At 47.7% G+C, this 25,129-nt stretch overlaps 1 protein-coding gene across 3 annotated transcripts in view; it reads left to right on the plus strand.

Moving 5' to 3' along the window:
• Positions 1–11,791: 11,791 nt before the first annotated feature.
• Positions 11,792–25,129, plus strand: part of ABL1 (ABL proto-oncogene 1, non-receptor tyrosine kinase) — a 370,450-nt gene continuing 357,112 nt past the window's right edge. Inside the window, exons 1-2 of one of the 3 annotated variants that reach the window (XM_082263046.1) lie at positions 11,792–11,921; positions 15,826–16,469. In XM_082263046.1, the coding sequence (XP_082119172.1) occupies positions 16,334–16,469 (136 nt within the window). In that variant the 5' untranslated portion in view covers positions 11,792–11,921; positions 15,826–16,333. Of the gene's footprint in view, positions 11,922–15,812; positions 16,470–18,403; positions 18,408–19,080; positions 19,115–25,129 lie in introns of those variants that run through there. The other 2 variants (XM_082263047.1, XM_082263045.1) reach the window with 2 other exon arrangements.

The raw sequence follows: 25,129 nt of genomic DNA on the forward strand, positions 1-25,129 counted from the left end.
TGAACAACCAGCATTTTTAAAAAGTGAGTCATTGTTGACTCCATGTTCCTCCTAGTCCAGGTTCCCTTCAAATCCTATCTTCAGACAGATCATTTTATTCCTTTAACCACCTCAATACTGAACACTTTTACTCCCTTCCTGCCCATGCCAGTTTTCAGATTCGAGTACTGTCACACTTTGAATGACAGTTACGCATACTGTACCCAGATTAAGTTTTTGTCATTTTTTACACTAAGGCCTCATGCACACAGGGCGTTAGAAAAAACGAGCTCCAGAGCCACTGCTAACGCCAGGAAAAAGCATCTGTAAAAACGTGCTTTTAGTAGCTTTTTCCATTGGCGTTAATGCACGTTTAGCTTTTAGTAGCGTTTTTCCGCCTCTATTCAAAATTAATGGTTGCCTATGAGCCGTCTTTGATAGGGCTTTCAGCTGATTGATTTGAATAGAAGTCGGATCAGGATGATTCAACTTGTGGTGCGACTTGCGCTCTGAGGATTTCGAGGGGGAACTCCACGCCAAAATGGGGGGGGAAGGCGTGGGGGTCCCCCCCAAGTTCCAAACTAGGCCCTTTGGGTCTGGTATGGATTTTGAGGGGAACCACATGCTGTGGGGTCCCCCCCAAAATCCATACCAGACCCTTATCCGAGCATCAAGAAAGGAGAGGGGAATAGCGAGCGGCCCCACCCCCTCCTGGACCATACCAGGCCACACGCCCTCAACATTAGGGGTGGCCTCCCTTTCTCTGGCCTTCTCCCTTTCTCTGGCCTTCTCCCTTTCTCTGGCCTTCTCCCTTTCTCTGGCCTTCTCCCTTTCTCTGGCCTTCTCCCTTTCTCTGGCCTTCTCCCTTTCTCTGGCCTTCTCCCTTTCTCTGGCCTTCTCCCTTTCTCTGGCCTTCTCCCTTTCTCTGGCCTTCTCCCTTTCTCTGGCCTTCTCCCTTTCTCTGGCCTTCTCCCTTTCTCTGGCCTTCTCCCTTTCTCTGGCCTTCTCCCTTTCTCTGGCCTTCTCCCTTTCTCTGGCCTTCTCCCTTTCTTTGGCCTTCTCCCTTTCTCCAGTCCTCCTTCGACAATGTCTCCCGTGTTTGTCGGCTCTGCTCTTTGCAGCTTCTTACATAGCAATGGGGGCGTGACCGCGCTGTGATGTCATCCGGAGACCCCACCCCCTTGTGTCATCGCACATTGTCAGATGACAACACAAGGGGACGGGGTCTCTGGGTGACGTTACTAGGTGGCCATCCCCCCATTGCTATATAAGAAGCTGCAAAAAGCGGAGCCGGCATAATCACAGGAGATGTCGGAGGAGGACCGGAGTGAGACAACTGGAGGAAGATTTTTAATAAAGGACTTCTCAAAACCATCTTGTGTCATTATTTTACACTACACTGCCTTTTTAGGGGTGAATAGGTAGGGGTACAATGTACCCTATACTCATTTACATAGGGAGGGGTTCCAGGATCTGGGGGGCCCCTTTGTTACTGGGGGCGTCCAGATTCTGATAAGTCCCCTGCCCGCAGACCACCACATCCACTGCCCAGGGTTGTCGGGAAGAGGCCCTTGCCCTCATCAACATGGGGACAAGGTGCTTTGGGGTGGGGGTCCCTCCATGTTGGGGGCGTGTGGCCTGGTATGGTCCAGGAGGGGGTGGGGCCTCTCACTCGTCCCCTCCCCTTTCCTGACCTGCGGGGCTGCATGCTCGGATAAGGGTCTGGTAAGGATTTTTTTTTTGGGGGGGGGGGGCTCCCCCGCAAGTTTTTTTTTTTGCATGGGTCTCCCCTCAATATCCATACCAGACTCAAAGGACCTGGTTTGGAACCTGGGGGAGACCCCCATGCCATTTTTTCCCCCCAATTTGGCACGGAGTTCCCCCTCAAGTGCCTCAGAACGCCAGTCGCACCACAAGTTGGATAATCCTGATCGGACTTGGATGCGACTTCCATTCAAATCAATGGGCTCCCATAGGGAACCATTGATTTTCACATAAAAAAAAAAAGAAAACTATAATGTGGCTTAACGCTGTATAAGCAACGTTAGGCAACGTTAAGCAGCCTTTAGCTGCATCAGATGTTTTTACAGCTCGAACGCTGGTCATCAAAAGCACTGGCCCTGGGTTTTTTTTTTTTGCAGCTTGAAAACACCTATGCCACTTACAGCTGCAAAACGTCTGTGTGTGCATAAAGGCCATAAGATAACATGGAGGGGTGTTTGACATCTGACGCTCCTAAAAGCAGCTGCAGAAATGCCCTGTGTGCATGAGGCCTAATAGAGGCTTCTTTTGATGGAATTTTAACCCCACTGGGTTTTTGCTATATAAATGGGAAAATACTGAATATTCTAAACCACACAACCAAAATTTTCTTCCTTTCTGATGTAAAATGTTTGACAATCTTTCATCATAAATTTAGGCCAAAATTTATTCTGCTACATTTCTTTGATAAAAATAACCCAAATCCGTGTAAATTATTTTAGTCTGCGTGAAAGTTGCCTGCCCTCACGGTGGGAACAAGGTAAATGCAACTGCAGTGTGGGTTGGTGCTCACGTGGTAAGCTGACTGTGATTGGCATCTGTGCTCGGGTGCACAGATGCCAACTAATGATCTCCCCACATATGAGCGGCTTACTCTTCTGGAAGGTACTAGAGACAGACCGGATAGGTGAAAGGAGAGCAAACTTTTGAGGAGGGTAGAGATGAGGCCTGTAGAGGGAGAGGATGGGGGAGAGTGGTTCAGAGATCAGAGCCGAGGAGGGGTGGAAGTGAGATCTGGACAGCCTGTGAAAGAGAGCTGAACCCAACACACTCTGCATATCACACCCCTAAACCCTGCACTCTGTAGTGCACTCTTTAACCCTGTACTCCCTACACAATGTACCCCTGAATGTGGCCACACCCACTGTTCTATGCCATGTGGCAAGGGGGGGGGGGAGGAGTAGAGTTCCTGCACCTCTTCTCTGAGGAAAAAAAGCTCTATAGTATATATAATCTTACAGATGCTAATGCAGCCTGCAATAAAATTGTTGTCATTTTTTGTTACAAATAACAAGCAAGCATATTCATAATTGCAACCCAAAATACATTCTGGTATGTCTTTCGAGTACAGGGTTACTACATATGAGATTTCTTTCACAGCTAAAATGCATAAAAGGGCCCAAAATCCAAGGAGCACCTTTTGGGCTATCAAGGAGCAATAATTATGCATCTAATTTCCTGACTGCTGACTACATTTTTGGAGGCCTCCGTGCATCAGGATAGGGGAAACACTTTAAGGTAAGACCTAGGGAGAAAATAAAGCATTGCAATTAGAACAGTCTACAGATGGTTACGCAAAATAAACATACCACAGGTAAAGACAAAACCTAAGGAGAGCAGTTTTCAGTATCAGTTTTGGGTGGAGTTGCAGCAGTAAGAACACACCTGTGGAGGGACAGAGAAGAAATTGTCAGATGACACATTTAGATAAGTGCAGAGTCAGAGGTGCTTCCACATAAAGCAGGGGTGGGGAACCTTATTTTTGCCAAGGGCCATTTGGGTATTCATAAAATCATTCGGAGGGCGTACAAAAATGTGCCTGTTATATTTGGTCAAACATTTAATTCACTCACCCCTAATGTGATGGCTGCAGCTGCTTCTCTTTGGTGAGGTGTGTGATGTTAGCTGGTATTGATGATGATGTTAATCGCAACTGGTTTTCCAGGTTTGCGTCGGTCAGTCTGGAGTGCAGTCGACTCTTTGTGGTAAGTTTTGAAAAGAACTGCTGGTGGGTACGGCTGGTAGTACTACTGGTTGGTACTGCTGGTGGGTATAGCTGGCTGGAACTGCTGGTGGGTACTGCTGGTTCTGGCTGGTACTGCTGTTTGTGCTGCTGACGGGAAATGCTGGCTAGGAGAAGTGAAGAGGCGCTGCGCTGGAGGAAGAGGCGATGTTTCCTGTATTGGTCATAGGCGGAGTGCATTTGATATCACTCAGACTGTCAGAAAGGAGCCAGAACTATACTGGAAGCATCGGCTCCATTCTGACAGATCAGCTGAGAGACTCAGACTCAGCTACACGGGGGGCTGGACCAGATGACTTTGAGGGCTGCAGGTTCCCCACCCCTGACTTAAAAAAATAGCCCCACTTTGAGAAATGGCTTCATAGCAAACGTGCCCTCCCTTTGCAAAACGTCACTTGATTTACTTAGATTGTCTGGGTTTTATATGTGCTGTTCGTGTTTATCTGCTAATCCAACTAAGGTTTCTGAAGGTTCCCATGGGGGGGGGGGGGTGGGAACAGCCTACTTCTTGTTTCAATATCGCTAAATTAATTTTATTCATAATTCAATTTTATAACCTCCAAGACAAAGTTCCCCATTTCTTAAGTTGCACTCTACCAAATGAGTTGGTGCTTCTTAGGCTCTTTAGTATTAGGCATCTACAGTATATCCTATATTTGCAAGGCTGCCCACCTGATCTTCTGTTCATACTGTCAATATATTTTATAAGGTAGACTTTTTAGGCCTCATCTTTTATTTTGGAAATTATTGCTCCCAGTAGGTCTAATGTAATGAAATATCGCCAACATGTTTAACCACTTCCGCACCGCTTACAGTATATTTACTGCGGCAGGCTGGGTCATACAGGCACGACGACGTAGGTCTACGTCGCACAACTGGAGGCGGCTAGGGGGCGAGCGTGCACTGCTGTCGGCGTGCTCCCGCCTCCGATAGTCAGCAGGGAAGCCGATGCGAGTGTCAGGCGGCTCCGATTGTTCCCCGCTGATAGAGGACGGTCGGCTGTTGTATTTTTAACAGTGATTACTGTAGTAATGTCACTGGTACCCCCAAAAGTGTCATAAATGTCAGTCAGGGGTCTGATCTGTCCGCCGCAATGTCACAGTCCCACAGAAAATCGCAGATCGCTGCCATTACAAGTAAAAAAACAATAAAAATTACATAAATCTTTCCCGTAGTTAGTAAACTCGATACGTTTTGCGCAAACCAATCAAACTACGCTTATTGCGATTTTTATTTTTTACCAAAAATATGTAGCAGAAAACAAATTGGCCTAAACTGTTAAATTTGATTTTTAAAAATTTTTTTTTGAGAATGTCATATAGCCGAATGTGAAAAATATTGTTTATTTTTTTCAAAATTGTTGCATTTTTTTTTATGGCGCAAAAAATAAAAATTGTACAGGTGCTCAAAAATCACCCAAAGAAAGCTCGATTTGTGGGGGAATAAAATACGTAAATTTAGTTTGGGAACAGCGTCGTACGACTGTGCAATTGTCCGTTAAAGTAACGCAGTGCCGAATCGCAAAAAAGGACCTGGTCATCAAGGGGGCAAATCCTTCCAGTCTAGAAGTGGTGAAAGACCATCATACGGAAACAAAGTACTTCCACAATGCAGCACTGTAATACATACATTAAAAATAAACACACAGAAATGTGCAGGAAAATTAAAAAAATAAATGTGCAAAGAAATATATAAATATAGTAATCCAAATAAAAAGTCCATATAATGTGTATAGCTATAATTTAAAAAGGATCTTCCTAATTCCCACAAGTGTTACCCATGATTCACCACTCTCAATGGATGCACAGTTTACGCATGGCATGTTAGGTACATTATCTCACAAAAATTCACCCCTCACATTTTTGTAACTATTTTATTTCTTTTCATGTGACAACACTGAAGAAATGACACTTTGCTACAGTGTAAAGTAGTGAGTGTACAGCTTGTATAACAGTGTAAATTTGCTGTCCCCTCAAAATAGCTCAACACACAGCCATTAATGTCTAAACCGCTGGCAACAAAAGTGAGTACACCCCTAAGTGAAAATGTCCAAATTGGGCCCAAAGTGTCAATATTTTGTGTGGCCACCATTATTTTCCAGCACTGCCTTAACCCTCTTGGGCATGGAGTTCACCAGAGCTTCACAGGTTGCCACTGGAGTCCTCTTCCACTCCTCCATGACGACATTACGGAGCTGATGGATGTTGGGGACCTTGCGCTCCTCCACCTTCCGTTTGAGGATGCCCCACAGATGCTCAATAGGGTTTAGGTCTGGAGACATGCTTGGCCAGTCCATCACCTTTACCCTCAACTTCTTTAGCAAGGCAGTGGTCGTCTTGGAGGTGTGTTTGGGGTCGTTATGTTTGAATACTGCCACTTTCGTTCATTGGCGGACACAGCTCCTGATCATCTTAACCATTGGGTTATTCTGCCCCCTACAGGAGTAGGACACTAGGCAGAAACAAAGTCTGGCTACGCCTATGGGCAGTCCCAGGGTGTATACTCCCTCTCTCTACTATAGGTGATCAGTTTTGTTCTGCCTAGTCAGGAGTAAGGACCTAGTTCCTTGCTGGGATCTTTGGTCCTGTCAATTTTTTTTTTACATAGAATTTTTTTCTCCTGTTTTTTTTTTTTTTTCCCCTGTGAGATCTACAATAAACTACTGCTGGACTGGGTGACAGGCTGTATAATCTAGATCGGGGTTTCTCAACCAGGGTTCCATGGATCCCTTAGGGTTCCTCCTGAGGTTCCTAGGTTTTCCTTGAGCAATGGGCAATTTCTGCCTCTCAGATAAGTTTCCTACGACACCATTGTTCCTTTTAGCTCTCTGCAAGGGGATAATTCTTCCCAATGATGACAAGAGTAAGGAGCATTCTTCACACTGACTGTCACACTAATGTGTCATGAGTTGTAGATTTGTAATTTTTAGCAGGGGGTTCCCCAAGATCAGAAATATATTTCAAGAGTTCCTCTGTGTTAAAAAGGTTGAGAAAGGCTGATCTAGATCCAGCGGTCACCCGAGTCTGGCCAGCGAGCGCGCGCAGACCTCAGCTCCGCGCTATGGCGACATGGCCAAACACGACTGGGGGCTGGCCTGGGAGCTAAACGGCTCGCGAGGTCGCACATGACCGGGTCTCGGCCCGAGACGCAGCGTTCCTCCTGGCCGACAGCCCCCCATTTCAATGGAGAGGAGGTTCTGTCTGGAGCGGTGCTTGCCTGGTTCCTGGTATGGTAGGTGACTGCCCCCCCTCCCCTTTGAGGGTTTTGGGATGGACATGGGCCCCTCCATGGGTTGGTCGGACCCCTGGGATCCCCTCCTTCCCATTAGGCACCCCCCCTCATTGATCTGGTGGTCCCTGTGGGCCGTATCGCCTCCTTCCCCCCCCCCTCTCTACTGACGCTGGGGCCGTGGGGTGGCCTGGTCCACTGCCTGGGGTGGGGGCAGGGTGCTGTGCTGTGGGCGATTGGCCGTGGGGGGGCGCTATATCTGATGGGGGCTAGGAGGCCTAGGTTTCCTTTCTGGGTCCCTGGGAGCCTCGTGGTGCTGCCATTTTGCTGTAGTCGTTGTGCTCAATGAACAGAGGCCATGTTTGTGTAGTCCGGCCATTTTGCAGTGGTTTGCCATTAGAAATAGCGGCAGCCATGACTGTGGAGCCCTGTGGGTGTTGATTTTGGCAGTGGGAGCCCCCTTCCCCCCCCCCCCCCCTCCTGGTGCTGACTCCTGGATCTTTTCACCTCCTGATCTTTGAACATGGAGTGCAGATTGTCCTGGTGGCTGCCGGTGCCTGTTTCTGCTGGGTGGTGAGTCTGGTGGGGTCCTCTCCCTCTCTCCTGAGGATCGATTAGGTGCTCTTTTATTGGCAACTGAGTGGTGCTGCTGGAGCGGTGGGGGTGTCTGTTAGCAGTGTTTTTACATCTTTTCTTGTGGGGTCCCCCTATTGACTCATGGAGTCTTTGGAGCACATTTCATCACCTGATCCCCTCTGAGGCTGCGGGGCCCTCTGGGTCCCAACCATCCATCGATGCACTGATGGTGGTCCTGGAGTTCTTTCTGTCCCGGGTAGAGGTTGTTTCTTTGGCAACGGACTACCAAAAAGTGCCCCCTGTCTCATCAGATCCTGAATCTGATTAGGCCTCCGCAGACGTGGGACACTCTGCTGGGTCTGCGAACACGTGCCTTGAGTTCTCAGATAGTGAGGGTGATTCCTCCTATTCTACAACCTTGCACGAATAGGTGCTGGTGGATGCACTGATTGTATCTATGCGTGAAACCTTAAAAATGGAGGACGCAGCAGAAGCTGCAACTGAAGCGTTGGTTCCCTTTGGCACTCACAAGCCATCTAGAGCGGCAAAGGTGTTTCCTTTCCCTGCCTATTTTGACATAATTGTTGCTAAAGCGTGGGCACGGCCAAATCGTCCCCTTGTGGTTCCTAAGCGATTTGCTTAGTGGTACCCATATGAGGCGGTCCTTCTTAAAAAGTGGACTGTTCCACCAGTGCTGGACCCTCTGGTCTCCAGATTGAACAAAGCAACCATGATTCTGGTTGAAAAGTCCCCGGCCTTTAGATACCTGGCTGACAGGAAGGCAGAGGCTGTAGACTGAAATATGTACACCATGGCGGCTTCGGCACTGAAGCCGGTAAATATCATTCCACTGCTGACGCAAACTCTGACTGAGTTGGCCCCTGCCTTTGGTGAGGTGGCGAACCAGTTGGTCCATGGACTGCAGTTTAGTTGTAATGCCTCTTTGGGCGTGGCTCTCTTAGTTGCTCGGCTCTTTGTTTCAGCAATGGTCCTTTGGTGTATTTTTTGGCTCAAATGCTAGTCTGTAGAACAGACTTCTAAGAAGGCCTTGACTGATTTTCCTTTTCAAGGAGATTGCCTGTTTGGAACTACCCTGGATGACCTCATTAATGGGCCATACACACTATAAGATTTTATGAAGACTTTTTCCGTTAGACTTACCAAAACCAGATAATATGAGGTCAAACCTAAACACTTTCAATTTGTATGCAATCTGGCAGGCCCTTGCACTACATAGAAAAGGTTAATCTGAAGGAAATCTAACCACAAAAGTTGGATAGTGTGTATCCAGCTTAAGGGTCTCACAGGGGGAAGAAGAGTACCTTTCTTTTACCGGCTCCTAAGGGCAAGAAGTTCATAAGATTGTTTGTCCCTCGTGGGTGACTGATAAGAGATTATAGCAGTTACGGGCCTCTTGTGGATCCAAGCAAGCTTATTCAGACCCGTGGACAAGGCTCCTTCAGCATGAAGGGGCTCCCTCACACGTATCGGGGTGGGGGGAAGTCTTTGTTGGTTTCTGGACAGGTGGGCTTCCCTGGTATACAAGAAAAGTGGGTCCATGAAGTCATACGATCCGGTGTTCCGTGAGAATTACCTACCCGTGAGAAAAACCTACCCCTCGTCACTTCCGGTTCTCGGCACTGTATGTAACGCAGCGGTTACATTAGGCTCCTGTGCCTGCCACTTCCCTGATCTTGGATAGTAAATATTAAAGCGGCGGCGGGTGTATGAAAACATAAATCACGGAGCCGAGAGCCGCTTTTATATTTACTTGCCGAGAGCAGGGAAGTGACAGGCACAGGAGCGGAGATGACTCGTATTTCAGCCCCGCTGTTTTATGTAACCGACGCGTCGGTAGGTTTTTTTTCACGGTACACGGTGATCGTTTCATACTAGTGCGCATGCGCACGAGTAAGCTCCTCTGTTCTTCCATTAGGTATCCGGGGCTCTGAGCATGCGCACTGCTTCGCTGCTCAGCTGTTTCTGGCCGGAAGTGACGAGGGTAGGTAATTCTCACGTTACACCGGCTGCAAGATCGAGTGTCGCTTCCCCCGCCAAAGTTCTTTCCTTCCAACTTGTGCCTGACCCTGGGCCGCTTACAGCAGGAGTCTTTAAACTATGGCCCTCCAGTTATTCAGGTACTACAATTCCCATTATGCCTAGTCAGGTCTGTGAATGTCAGAGTTTTACAATTCCTCATTGGACGTGTAGTTCCGCAACATCTGGAGGACTGTAGTTTGAGGATCCCTGTCTTACAGGGTCTGTTTGAGACGGTACAAGACTTGTTACTTCAAGGGGTGATTGTCATGGTTCTGAAATCGGAACGTTTTTAGGGTTTTTACTCAAACCTGTTTACATTTCCCAGGAAGGAAGGCAAGGTGCGTCCAATCCTGGACCTCAAGGCGCTGAACTGCTTTGTGCGGGTGCTGAAGTTCAGAATGGAGTCCATTCGCATGGTGGTGGCATTCCTGCATCGGAGGGATTTTCTTGCCTCTATCGACATCAATTCCAATATGTGGCAGTGTGGGCGGTGCCAAGTCCTGCTGGAAAATGAAATCAGTATCTCCATAAAGCTGGTCAGAGGAGGGAAACATGAAGTGCTCTACAATTTCCAGGGATGTGCTGACTTTATAGAATGGTATTGGTGCAGCGCTAACACAATTGAATCCACAGTCCATACAAATGTTCAAATGGATCAAATACAAAAGTGCAGTAAACAAAAGTTCATCAGAGAGTGCTCCAATAAAGAAGGGAAACTGTCCACCACTTCAAACTTGGAAAAAGCCCCGAGTGCAGGAACCGCCACCAAGATAATAAATGGCCTCTTACCAAATTGCAATGACCCCCATTACAAGGATCAAAGACAGCCTGTGATCAAATCAGTGCCCAGATCGACATGTATTGATTCCCAGTGTTCCCTCAGCAGCTCTGACCGGAACAAGTGAACATAAGGAAAAGAGGGACAACTCCAATAGTGAAGTACGTTCACAGGTTTATTCAGTAAAAGCAGAGTGGCAACTCACGTTTGCATGAAGAAATCACAGCATGTCTCGGAGCTATACTCTCAGAACCTTTGTTTCCAACCAATAAAATGGCCGCCGTGTCTCCTTGCTGGCCTCAGCACGACAAACCGCAGGCTCCTGCTCCGACCGGTTTCGTCAACACGTGACTTCGTGCGCTGACTTTGGACTTGATAAAACACAGTGGACCAACACCAGCAGATGACATGGCTCCCCAAATCATCACTGACTGTGGAAAACGTTGTATTTCATTTGGAAATGAAGGTTCCCTAGCAGGAAATTCTCGAGCACTTCATGCTCCCCTCCGCTGACCAGCTTTATGGAGATGCTGATTTCATTTTCCAGAAGGACTTGGCACCGCCCACACTGCCAAAACTACCAATACCTGGTCACATGATTGTAGTATCACTGTGCTTGATTGGCCAGCAAACTCGCCTGACCCAAACCCCATAGAGAATCTGTGAAGAGGAAGAGGAGAGACACCAGACCCAACAATGCAGATGAGCTGAAGGCCGCTATCAAAGAAACCTGGGCTTCCATAACACCTCAGCAGCGCCACAGGCTGATCGCCTCCATGCCACGCCGCATTGATGCAGTAATTCATGCAATGGGAGCCCCGACCAAGTATTGAGTGCATCCTATACTGTACATGGACAGACTTTTCACTAAGACAACATTTCTGTATTAAAAATCCTTCCTTATTTGTTCTTCTGTAATAATCTAATTTTAGGAGATACTGAATTTTGGGTTGTCAGTAAGCCATAATCATCAAAATTAAAAGAAAGGAATAATGGAATTATATCACTCTGTGTGTAACGTATCAATATAAAATATATGAGTTTTATTTATTTATTTTTTTTAATTACTAAAATTAATTATGAATTATAATATTATTTTATGAGATGCTCCTTTAGTGTGATTAGCAGCTCCTCTCCTCCTGTAATTCCCAACCCAGCCCTACACACAGTGTGTATGTGAGAGAGAGCAGCACTGCTCCATCCTGTCCCCGCACTGCGCATGCGCCTCCAATCACCTCTGCCCGACTCCAACCTGTGTGCGGAAGTGGCGTCACGTACGTCACGGCGTCTCCCAGGGCAGCGGCAGCAGCGGCCAGGGCCCATCATGGCGGTGTAATAGGGCTGTATCTGTCTGCCGCTGACTTCCCCGGGGCTGCTGCGTCCCGGTGGCTCCGGAAGGGGGCTGTACGTACGGCCGGAGCCGGGGATACCTGTCAGGGCTCCAGTTCCCTCCTCAGCAGCTCCCAGCCCCCCTCCCTGACATGACGGACAGCACAGGGGGCTGGTGAAGCCCCGAACATTGGGATGACCATGGAGGTGACAGCGGGGTGCCAGGGCTCTGTGTGCTGCTGAAGTGTCCACAGTCTTCTCTATTACCCTCATACAATCTATACTGCCCACTGTCCTCTCTATTACCCTCATACACTCTATACTGACCCCTGTCCTCTCTATTACCCTCATACAGTCTATACTGACCCCTGTCCTCTCTATTACCCTCATACACTCTATACTGCCCACTGTCCTCTCTATTACCTTCATACACTCTATACTGCCCACTGTCCTCTCTATTACCCTCATACACTCTATACTGCCCCCCCTGTCCTCTCTATTACCCTCATACAGTCTATACTGCCCCCTGTCCTCTCTATTACCCTCATACACTCTATACTGACCCCTGTCCTCTCTATTACCCTCATACACTCTATACTGCCCCCTGTCCTCTCTATTACCCTCATACACTCTATACTGACCCCTGTCTTCTCTATTACCCTCATACAGTCTATACTGACCCCTGTCTTCTCTATTACCCTCATACACTCTATACTGTCCCCTGTCCTCTCTATTACCCTCATACACTCTATACTGCCCCCTGTCCTCTCTATTACCCTCATACAGTCTATACTGCCCCCTGTCCTCTCTATTACCCTCATACAGTCTATACTGCCCCCTGTCCTCTCTATTACCCTCATACACTCTATACTGACCCCTGTCCTCTCTATTACCCTCATACGGTCTATACTGACCCCTGTCCTCTCTATTACCCTCATACACTCTATACTGCCCCCCGTCCTCTCTATTACCCTCATACACTCTATACTGCCCCCTGTCTTCTCTATTACCCTCATACAGTCTATACTGCCCCCGTCCTCTCTATTACCCTCATACAGTCTATACTGACCCCTGTCCTCTCTATTACCCTCATACACTCTATACTGCCCACTGTCCTCTCTATTACCCTCATACAGTCTATACTGCCCACTGTCCTCTCTATTACCCTCATACACTCTATACTGCCCCCCCTGTCCTCTCTATTACCCTCATACAGTCTATACTGCCCCCTGTCCTCTCTATTACCCTCATACACTCTATACTGACCCCTGTCCTCTCTATTACCCTCATACACTCTATACTGCCCCCTGTCCTCTCTATTACCCTCATACAGTCTATACTGCCCCCTGTCCTCTCTATTACCCTCATACAGTCTATACTGCCCCCTGTCCTCTCTATTACCCTCATACACTCTATACTGACCCCTGTCCTCTCTATTACCCTCATACAGTCTATACTGACCCCTGTCCTCTCTATTACCCTCATACACTCTATACTGCCCCCCGTCCTCTCTATTACCCTCATACACTCTATACTGCCCCCTGTCTTCTCTATTACCCTCATACAGTCTATACTGCCCCCGTCCTCTCTATTACCCTCATACAGTCTATACTGCCCCCGTCCTCTCTCTTACCCTCATACACTCTATACTGACCCCTGTCTTCTCTATTACCCTCATACAGTCTATACTGTCCTCTCTATTACCCTCATACAATCTATACTGCCCCCTGTCCTCTCTATTACCCTCATACACTCTATACTGCCCCCTGTCCTCTCTATTACCCTCATACACTCTATACTGCCCCCTGTCCTCTCTATTACCCTCATACACTCTATACTGCCCCCTGTCCTCTCTATTACCCTCATACACTCTATACTGACCCCTGTCCTCTCTATTACCCTCATACAGTCTATACTGTCCTCTCTATTACCCTCATACAATCTATACTGCCCCCTGTCCTCTCTATTACCCTCATACACTCTATACTGCCCCCTGTCCTCTCTATTACCCTCATACACTCTATACTGCCCCCTGTCCTCTCTATTACCCTCATACAGTCTATACTGACCCCTGTCCTCTCTATTACCCTCATACACTCTATACTGCCCCCTGCCCTCTCTATTACCCTCATACACTCTATACTGCCCCCTGTCCTCTCTATTACCCTCATACACTCTATACTGCCCCCTGTCCTCTCTATTACCCTCATACACTCTATACTGCCCCCTGTCCTCTCTATTACCCTCATACACTCTATACTGACCCCTGTCCTCTCTATTACCCTCATACAGTCTATACTGTCCTCTCTATTACCCTCATACAATCTATACTGCCCCCTGTCCTCTCTATTACCCTCATACACTCTATACTGCCCCCTGTCCTCTCTATTACCCTCATACACTCTATACTGCCCCCTGTCCTCTCTATTACCCTCATACAGTCTATACTGACCCCTGTCCTCTCTATTACCCTCATACACTCTATACTGCCCCCTGCCCTCTCTATTACCCTCATACAGTCTATACTGCCCCCTGTCCTCTCTATTACCCTCATACACTCTATACTGACCCCTGTCCTCTCTATTACCCTCATACAGTCTATACTGACCCCTGACCTCTCTATTACCCTCATACACTCTATACTGTCCTCTCTATTACCCTCATACACTCTATACTGTCCTCTCTATTACCCTCATACACTCTATACTGTCCTCTCTATTACCCTCATACAATCTATACTGCCTGCTGTCTTCTGTACTATACTCATACACCCTACACTACCCCCTGTCCTCTCCATTACCCCTATAGACCTTATACTGCCTTCTGTACTGTGCTGATACACCCTTCACTGCCCCCTGTCCAAACCTTATAGGTCTTATACTGTCCCCTTTCTTCTGTACTGTACTTATACGCCCAATACTGCCCCCTGTCCTACCTCCATAGACCTTCTACTGCCCCCTGTTTTCTGTACTGTCTCTGTACACCTTATACCATCCTCTGTATTACCATATAGACCTTATACTGCCCCCTGTCCTACTCTCATAGTCCGTATACTGCCCCTCTGTCTTGGGTACTTTACCCATACATCCTACACTGCCCCCAGTCCTACCTTCATAGACCTTTTACAGTCCCCTGTCCTCTGCATTAATCCCATAGACCTTATACTGCCCTCTGTCCTGTCCCTGTACACCCTACACAGCCTCCTGTCCTCTGTATTAACCCCATAAATCTTATACTGCGCCCCCCCCCCATCCTCTGTATTACCACATAGACCTTATACTTCCCCTGTCCTGTCCCTGTACACCAAACACAGCCCCCTCTTCTCTGTATTAACCCCATAGACCTTATACTACCCCCTGTCTTTGGTACTGTACTCATACTCTAAAGTGTCCATAATCATCTAGACTACCCCACACCCTCTAATATTCTGTACTTGCGCTATACCCCATAAAGTGACCTTATCTTCTTTACTTACCCTGTACCCATTAAAGTATCTCTGATTCTCCAGACTACCCTGGTAAAGTGCCCCTTTACTGCCTCTGTACCCCCCCCCCCAAAGTGCCCTTAATTATCTCTAAGGTCCATATAACTCCTAAAGTTTCCCTAGGCCTCTAAACTGTCCCCATCTCCCCAAGTTTTTCATAGATCTCTAAGCCTTCTGAATTGCTATAATTCGATCTAAAGTGTCACCCTGTTCACCTTTGCCTATGTAGCCTCCAAAGTGTTCCTAATCATTGGTGCTGGTCCTCCTAAAGGGGTCCCTAATCTTCCAAACTGACCTTATATCCCCCTAAAGTGCCCCAAATTCATTTAACCGTCTTTCCCAAAGTACCCAAAGTCATCTACATTCACTGTATTCTTGCTAAATACCCATATAAAATGCTGGCATAACCAAAAGTTGTCCCCAAACTGCCCTGAGTCCTTAAAAACAGTCTATAAGCTGACCCTGTATTGTGTTTTATCTAAATTTGTAAGGGTTCCCCTGTTCCTCACATAGAGAGGTACTTACCCCGTTGAACCTTCATACAATCTTCTCTACAATATGTCAGCTGATGCTGTGCTTTCAGAAGATATTATCCAGACCTGATAACCTATCCTATCCTCTACACAGCTCCTTTGTTTCTGGACTCGTTCCTGTACCCCTGGGTGTCACCGGTGCTGAACAACCATGACTTGAGCCAAGACTCCTACTTGAAAGCCTGGATTTACAGTCTATGCAAAAACCAAGCAATAGGACGCCTCTGATCCCTGTCCACGTTTTTTATATTGACTTTTCGACTTGTCACTTTATCTGCAGCACAAAATAAAACTTGCAATCTTTTAATTTCACCAAATGTTACCGTTTCCTGCAAATCTCATGATTCTATTTTGAGGATTATGAACTAGTTTTATATATATTTCACACAAACCACATCCTCCTACCAAAGAGTAAGAAGTTATTCAAGACGAGAGAAAAAAAAAAAAAAGAAGATCCTTCCTCTTTTTTATTTTTACTGACTTCCCTCAGTGGACTGAAAGGACGTTGTTAACCTGTAGGAATTCTGGATGCTCTGAAGAGGACACGATTCTCGGTGCAAAGTGCTTTATTTATGACTAATTGAAGAGTATCGCTTCGTCCTATGGGTCAGCAGCCTGGAAAAGTGCTTGGGGACCAAAGGAGGCCAAGTCTGCCTGCCTTACCCTTTATTAAAGGAGTCGGGAAGAAGGATGCCACCAGACATGGGGGTCCTCCCTGCAATGTGTTTGTGGAACATGGTAAGAAAATGTGCCGATGTTGGGTGATAACGTGCCTTCAGATCAACATTTTTCAGTGGTAGTAAGGAGTGTGGATAAACAATACATAGATGCTTCATTGGTCGTCAGGGAGGACCCCCATGTCTCAGAAGGATGCCACCAGACATGGGGGTCCTCCCTGCAATGTGTTTGTGGTAGTAAGGAGTGTGGATAACAATACATAGATGCTTCATTGGTCGCCAGGGAGGGCCCCCATATCTCAGATGGATGCCACCAGACATGGGGGTCCTCCCTGCAATGTGTTTGTGGTAGTAAGGAGTGTGGATAACAATACATAGATGCTTCATTGGTCGCCATTCATACTGCAGTGGTTTGCAATAAATATTAAGACTTGAACCTTCTCCAAAGCTTGAGGGCTCCAGACTTTCCTTGACAGATTGTTCTACCACATTTTGCTACTCGGAAGGATGCAAACACATTGCAGGGAGGACCCCCGTGTCTCAGAAGGATGCCACCAGACATGGGGGGTCCTCCCTGCAATGTGTTTGTGGAACATGGTAAGAAAATGTGCAGATTGTTGGGTGATAACGTGCCTTCAGATCAATATTTTTCAGTGGTAGTAAGGAGTGTGGATAAACAAGACATAGATGCTTCATTGGTCGTCAGGAAGGACTCCCCATGTCTCAGGATGCCACCAGACATGGGGGTCCATAGATGCTTCATTGGTGATCAGGGAGGACCCCCCATGTCTCAGAAGGATGCCACCAGACATGGGGGTCCATAGATGCTTCATTGGTGATCAGGGAGGACCCCCCCATGTCTCAGAAGGATGCCACCAGACATGGGGGTCCTCCCTGCAATTTTTTTTGTAGAACGTGGTAAGAAAATGTGTAGATGTTGGGTGATAACGTGCCTTCATATCAACATTTTTCAGTGGTAGTAAGGAGTGTGGATAAACAATACATAGATGCTTCATTGGTCGTCAGGTAGGACCCCCATGTCTCAGAACGATGCCACCAGACATGGGGGTCCTCCCTGCAATGTGTTTGTGGAACATGGTAAGAAAATGTGCCGATGTTGGGTGATAACGTGTCTTCAGATCAGCATTTTTCGGTGGTAGTAAGGAGTGTGGATATACAATACATAGATGCTTCATTGGTCGCCAGGGAGGACCCCCATATCTCAGATGGATGCCACCAGACATGGGGGTCCTCCCTGCAATGTTTGTGGTAGTAAGGAGTGTGGATAACAATACATAGATGCTTCATTGGTCGTCATTCATACTGCAGTGGTTTGCAATAAATATTAAGACTTGAACCTTCTCCAAAGCTTGAGGGCTCCAGACTTTCCTTGACAGATTGTTCTACAACATTTTGTTCCTCGGAAGGATGCAAACACATTGCAGGCAGGACCCCGTGTCTCAGAAGGATGCCACCAGACATGGGGGTCCTCCCTGCAATGTTTGTGGTAGTAAGGAGTGTGGATAACAATACATAGATGCTTCATTGGTCATCAGGTAGGACCCCCATGTCTCAGAAGGATGCCACCAGACATGGGGGTCCTCCCTGCAATGTGTTTGTGGTAGAGGAGTGTGGATAACATAGAATACATAGATGCTTCATTGGTCGTCATTCATACTGCAGTGGTTTGCAATAGATATCAAGACTTGAACCTTCTCCAAAGAAGGGTTGCAGGCTTTCCTTGACAGATTGTTATACCACATTTTGCTACTCAAAAGGATGCAAACACATTGTAGGTAGGACCCCCATGTCTCAGAAAGATGCCACCAGACAAGGGGGTCCTCCATGCAATGTGTTTGTGGAACGTGGTAAGAAAATGTGTCGATGTTCACAGTTCAACATTTTTCAATGGTAGTAAGGAGTGTGGATATACAATACATAGATGCTTCATTGGTCGTCAGGTAGGACCCCCATGTCTCAGAAGGATGCCACCAGACATGGGGGTCCTCCCTGCATTATGTTTTTGTGGTAGTAAGGATTGTGGATAACCATACATAGATGCTTCATTGGTCGTCATTCATACTGCAGTGGTTTGCAATAAATATTAAGACTTGAACCTTCTCCAAAGCTTGAGGGCTGCAGGCTTTCCTTGACAGATTGTTCTACCACTTTTTTTGCTCCTCAGAAGGATGCAACCACATTGCAGGGAGGACCCACATGTCTCAGAAGGATACCACCAGACATGGGGGTCCTCCCTGCAATGTGTTTGTGGAACGTGGTAAGAAAATGTGTCGATGTTGGGTGTTAACGTCCTTCACAGATCAACATTTTTCAGTGGTAGTAAGGAGTGTGGATATACAATACATAGATGCTTCATTGGTCGTCAGGGAGGACCCCCATATCTCAGATGGATGCCACCAGACATGGGGGTCCTGCATGAATTATGTTTTTGTGGTAGTAAGCAGTGTGAATAACAATACATAGATGCTTCATTGGTCGTCATTCATACTGCAGTGGTTTGCAAAAAATATTAAGACTTGAACCTTCTCCAAAGCTTGAGGGCTGCAGGATTTCCTTGACAGATTGTTCTACCACTTTTTTTGCTCCTCAGAAGGATGCAAACACATTGCAGGGAGGACCCCTCTTGTCTCAGAAGGATGCCACCAGACATGGGGGGTCCTCCCTGCAATGTTTTTATGGAACATGGTAAGAAAATGTGCCGATGTTGGGTGTTAACATGCCTTCACTGTTCACAGATCAACATTTTTCGGTGGTAGTAAGGAGTGTGGATAACAATACATAGATGCCTCATTGGTCGTCAGGGAGGACCCCCATGTCTCAGAAAGATGCCACCAGACATTGGGGTCCTCCATGTAATGTGTTTGTGGTAGTAAGGAGTGTGGATAACGATACGTGTTCGGCCGCAGGCCGGTATTTGTGGGAGGAGTTAGCGGGCTTTATAGCACCGCCCCTCCCCTATACCGGCCTGCTGCTGCTCGGCTCGTCACTCGGCTTGGTCAGGTGTTTGAGTTGGTCACCTGACGTCGGCCGGATACCGCTCGAGGACCGGACTTCCGGGCGGGACCTGAGACGCAGGGAACACCGCTGCGGGCGCCGAGTTCCCCACCGCTACTGTGGAACCCAGCACTTCCATCGCCGGTGCCAGGCTCGTCCACCGCTGCATCCATCCCAACTCCTCTGCCTCCAGCCGCTGCCTGCACATTCTGCTACTGCCAGCTCTACTCCGCTGTTCAGCAGGGGGTCAGGTACCTGCAGGGCATGGGGGGGGGGGGGGTCATCTTCCTGCACACACTGCCTGCCTCTCTGTAAGGCCACGGCTACCTTCTTCACACATGTCCTCCTGCACACGCTGCCTGCTTTTCAGCAAGGCCACGGCTACCTTCATTACACATGTTCTCATGCACACACTGCCTGCCTCTCTGCAAGGCCATGGCTACCTTTTTGTTACACGTGTTCTCCTGCACTCACTGCCTGCCTCTGCCAAGGCACGGCTACCCCATCACACACGTTCTCCTGCATTACTCTGCCTGCTTCTTGTTACCACGGCTACCTTGTATGGGGGGGGTCGCTCTGCCTTGTCGGAGAGGGGGGCGGGGGGTTGGTGCCCGGGGTTTGGGGGGTGTCTCACTAGCATTTGCAGGGTATGCGTTCTGTTCCTGGCTCCATGTTATGTATCTACTAGTGGGGGGTCATGGGTTGCGGCTTTGGTTCTCCCCCCCCCCCCCCCCCCTGACCATTTGCCTTTTTTTCTCCAGGTTCACATCATGTCCTTCAATGCCGGTATCAGGTACTACTTCAGGTTCAGGTTCCTTGTGTACCACGGCTCCGCATTTATTTTAGTCATCACAGACGCTACTCTGGCGTCGCCCATAGGCACTACTAGGCCTGTCTTCCGTCTCATTGGGCCTACACACACTTAGTCACCTTGTCGGGCCATACGACCAGTGGTTAGGCCCCTGCCGGTCACGCTTCAGGCTCGTTTCACACCTTCTGTGTTCACCAGCGGATGCCATTCGGTTCCAGTGCTCCGTCAATGCGATCCGATCCTCCAGACGGATGGAAACTAGGGTTTCCATCCATCTGGATTTCATGGATTGGATTGGATCGGATAGCAGCGGTTGTCAGCGGATATCTGCTGCTCCATAGAGGTGCATGGAGTATCCGATTAGGTCCACCAGAAAAACTGACAAGGGACCGAATCGGAAAGCCCGTCTGAAAGGGGCCTTACACTTTTAAATATTTTTGGCAGGCCAGGTGTTGGAAATGGCGCTAAGATTATTATCGTGCTGTAACCCATAGCAGCTAATTGGAGATCAGCGGTTATCAGACTCTGCTAAACCACTGAAATGTGGTTATTACACCAATTTATACAGCAAGGAAAATTTACATACTGTTCACTACTTTACATTCATATATACATCGGCCAATTTAGAAAGGAGCTAATTAACCTACCAGCATGTCTTTGGAGTGTAGGAGGAAACCCAAGCAGGCACAGGGAGAACATGCAAACTCCATGCAGACTGTTACTTGGTTGAGATTCAAACTGAGGACCCCGGTGCTGCCTGGAGACATGTTAACCATTAAGCCGCTGTGCTACCCAGTATGGTTTTTTTTTTTCTTTTTGCATTTTTGTATAAACCTCAAAAGTTGAACCAGTTTCACATCCAGCAGAAGTTACCCAATGAAGCAAGATGCGCTCGTTGCATAACGTTAGAGTTGTGTATACATTTGTTAATAGTGTTGGGCAATATTTTGTTTGTTTTTTTAGCTTTTTCAGTTTTTGTTAACAAAGATTCATTATTGTAATCACAATGGGGTATACTAAGAGTCGGTTCACACTGGGGCGACACGACTCTGTACTACTTCGGGGGCGACTTGTGCATTCCCATGCACCACGACTTCGGTGCGACTTGCAGGGACTTCACATAATGGAAGTCTATGCAAGTCGCTCCGAGGTTGCCCCGAAGTAGTACAGGACCCTTTTTCTAAGTCGGAGCGACTTGTGTCGCTCCTATTAGAACGGGTCCTGTAGCGGTCAATGGACCGCGACATGTCAGCCTGACAAGTCGCGCTAGTGTGAACCGACTCTAATGCCCATGCCTGTGGAGTGCCGTGTAGACCCATATGGGGATGGACAGGTGTTCTGTGCATCCCCCGGCAAACAATCCCATTGATGTCAATTGGGATGCATCAGTTACACAGTCACAGATGATGCTCCTGGAAGTCCGGGCCCCGCCCCCTTCCCCCGCAGCCTTCTGGGACGTTTCACTGGTCCCAGAAGACTGCGGCCCGTTCACAAAGCACAGCAGGAACTTAGCTGTGAAGCCACAAGGTTTCACTGGTGGTTTTTCTTACTCAAGATGGCGGTGCCGGCACCCGATGGCCAATTGAAGAATTGGCTCAGGTGAGGATACCTGCTGGATGCCTTGTCAGGTAAGTGCCCTAATATTAACAGTCAGCTACATTGTTTGTAGCTGCTGACTTTAAGACCCCGTTCACACTGGGGCGACCTGTCAGGCGATCTGATCGCCTAACAGGTCGCCGTAGGTCGCCTGCCATAGAGAAGCTGTGGACCCGTTCTAAATAGGAGCCACACAAGTCGCTCCGACTTAGAAAAAGGGTCCGGAGCTTCTTTGGGCTACCCGGAGCGACTTGCATTGACTTCAATGTCATGAAGTCCGTGCCGGCCGCTCCGAGGTCGCGGTGCAAACTGCGCACCGCGACCTGTGAGGTCGCCCCGGCAAGTAGCATCGCCCCAGTGTGAACGGGGTCTAAATTATTTTTTTTTTGGGGGGGAGTCTAAGGCCCCATTCACACTGGGGCGATCCGACTTCCCGTTCCCGGGGCGACTTCATAACATTGAAGTCTATGACGGTCGCTCCGGGTCGCCCCAAAGAAGCTCCGGACCCTTTTTTCTAAGTCGGAGCGACTTGTGTCGCTCCTATTAGAATGGGTCCATAGCTTCTGTATGGGAGGCGACCTGTGAGGCGACCAGGTCGCCTCACAGGTCGCCTCAGTGTGAACCGGGACTTAGAACTCCTCTTTCAAGTGTCTCTTTAAAAAAAAAAAACAATAATAATAACAAACTTATTATACTTACCTGCTCTGTGCAGTTGGTTTTGCACAGAGCAGCCCGGTTCCTCCTCTTCTCGGGTCCCTCGTTGTGCTCCTGGCCCTCCCTCCTGTTGAGTGCCCCCACAGCAAGCAGCTAAAATTTTTCTGCAAAAATATGTAGCAGAAAACAAATTAGCCTAAAATGTTAAACTTTGATTTTTAATTTTTTTTTGAGAATGTTATATAGCAAAATGTGAAAAATATATATACTTTTTTCAGAATTGTCTTTTTTTTTTTTTTTGTTTATAGCGCAAAAAATAAAAATCACAGAGGTGATTAAATACCACAAAAGGAAAGCTCTATCTGTGGGGAAAAAAGGACATCAAATTTATTTAGGTACAGCTTCGCATGACTGTGCAATTGTCCGTTAAAGGAACGCAGTGCCGAATCGCAAAATAGGGCCTGGTCATTAAGGGGAAAAATCTTCTGGTCCAGAAGTGGTTAAAAATGACCTTTCCTTTTCAATCTGCAGCTGTTGTCATTTTCTGAAAATGCAATACAATATGGCCGCCTGGAGCTATTCTGTACACAGAATGTATACTGACCACACCCCCAGAAACATCATTTCCTGCTTGTGTGATTGGCTCACCAATTTTCCCAGAAGTCTGCACTAAGATACAAGTTAGATTTCTGGCATCCCCTGCAACAGAAATGTCATTTTTGGTGAGATACTCCCAATAGGAACACGTCTAAAGGGATGCAGGCCCAGCAGATTGCCTCAGAGCTCTGCAGGTGCCACAGCTGATAGATAATTATGAAACCACTCCCATTTGACCCACTCAGCACAGAGGAACAAACAATGATTTCTTCAGAATAACAAAAGGAAGGAATCTGCAACAAAGTTTGTTATAATCCTTGCAATGTACAGAGATCACCCAGAGGGGAATGTTTTTTCTCAACAAAAGTGGAGTTACGCTTTAAGTCCCCCTTCACACTGTTGCGATGTGGGACACCCTGCGATTCCAGTGCGGGTTCCCGCATCGCACTGAAATCGCACACTGACATCTGCGAACCTCTGTGGATGTCAATGTAAAGTTAATGACACCCCCATATCGGATTACAGTGCTAACTATGAAATGATATAGGAGTGGGATCACATGGATGTGAACACCCAATGCTATCTTATTCCAGTGCATATAAAAAAAGGGTCCTGCACCATTTCGGTGCGAATGTGATGCGATTTCAGCTATACAATTTGTATGGCTGAATTTGCATCACACAGACATCGCATGTGATCTGCACAGCATTGCGGTGCGAATAACATGCGATGTCTGTCTTCGCACAAGTGTGAGCCCAGCCTAAGGCTGAACTCCAGCTTTTGATACACTTTACATCGCAAAACAAACGATGTCCCTCACTAACGTGAGGCCGCTGGATGTGCGGTATAAACTAGGTAGCTGAGGCAACATATAGAATACCTTGGAAAAACAGTATTGTGAATACAGAGTACAGAGGATCATGTCAAGGGGCCTGACCTGAGGGGGGCCACCCCAGGAGTAGGATAGTCCTAGATAGAACTGTGTTCCGGGTTGGAGTTGAGACTTCCAGTATCATACCCGGAACACAGTAGAGATCATCACAGCAGCACTCAGCCATTCTGAGAAAGCTTTGTATTCTAGCAATGACTACAAAACTTCCTCTGATTGGCTCAGTCAGACAGGCAGGCTGATGATGTCACAACCTCTGACTCGGTATAAATCGCTTTCTTTGAATGGCTGAGCGCTGCTGTGCTAGTCTCCTGTGTTCTGGGTATGAGATAGGAAGTCCTGGCTCCAATCCAGTATGCTGTATAGACTCAGCTACATACAATTTTTACTAGTGATCGATATCGGTTTTTCGTTGCCGGTACCGATATTTTGGTCATTGCATATCGGTATGGGCCGATATTTTCGTACATTTAAAAAAATTTCTTTTTTTTTACTTGACAGGTACTCTTGTGGAGAGATCTGGGGGGTCTAAAAGACCCCAAACCCCTCCTCTGCACTTAAAAGCATTCACAACGCCAAGTTTGGATGTTTTGAATGCTGTCATTTTTTTAAATCTGGCGCCGAGTACCTGAAAGTGAGACATGGAGACCGGCGCATGGGCACTTGCGGCAGGGATACCAGCTTTCACGGGGACACATCTTAATGCTATGCCAGGTCTCCTCTTCAGCGGCTGCGGTAGGATGCCTGGGTCTCCTGGTGGGCGGGTGTCATGACATCACTTCCGGGTTTTTGCATGGAGATCCCATCAGAGCGGAATGCGGCTTTGATACGGTTTTCGGCGGCCGTGCCGGCTGGTTACCCGGGTCTCCCGGTGGGACGGGAGACCCGGGCGAGCCGCGAAAGGAGGCAGGAGAGGGGGGGGACGTCCCCTCCCGCTCCTTGTAATGACAGCCCAGCGGCTTCTCAGCCACATTGGTTGTCATTACAAGACAGCCGACCATCGGCTATGGACGCCGGTACCGGGGTGATGCCTCTAGCTGCAGGCATCACTCCGGTACAAGCACTTTCCTGAAATATCGGTAACCTCATGGGCAGATTGCTATATATCTGGGAAAGTACATTTCGGCCCTCGATATATCGGCTTTGCCGATAATCGTCG

The sequence above is a fragment of the Pelophylax lessonae genome, assembly GCF_965119305.1.
Source record: "Pelophylax lessonae genome assembly, chromosome: 7".
Taxonomy (NCBI): Eukaryota; Metazoa; Chordata; class Amphibia; order Anura; family Ranidae; genus Pelophylax; species Pelophylax lessonae.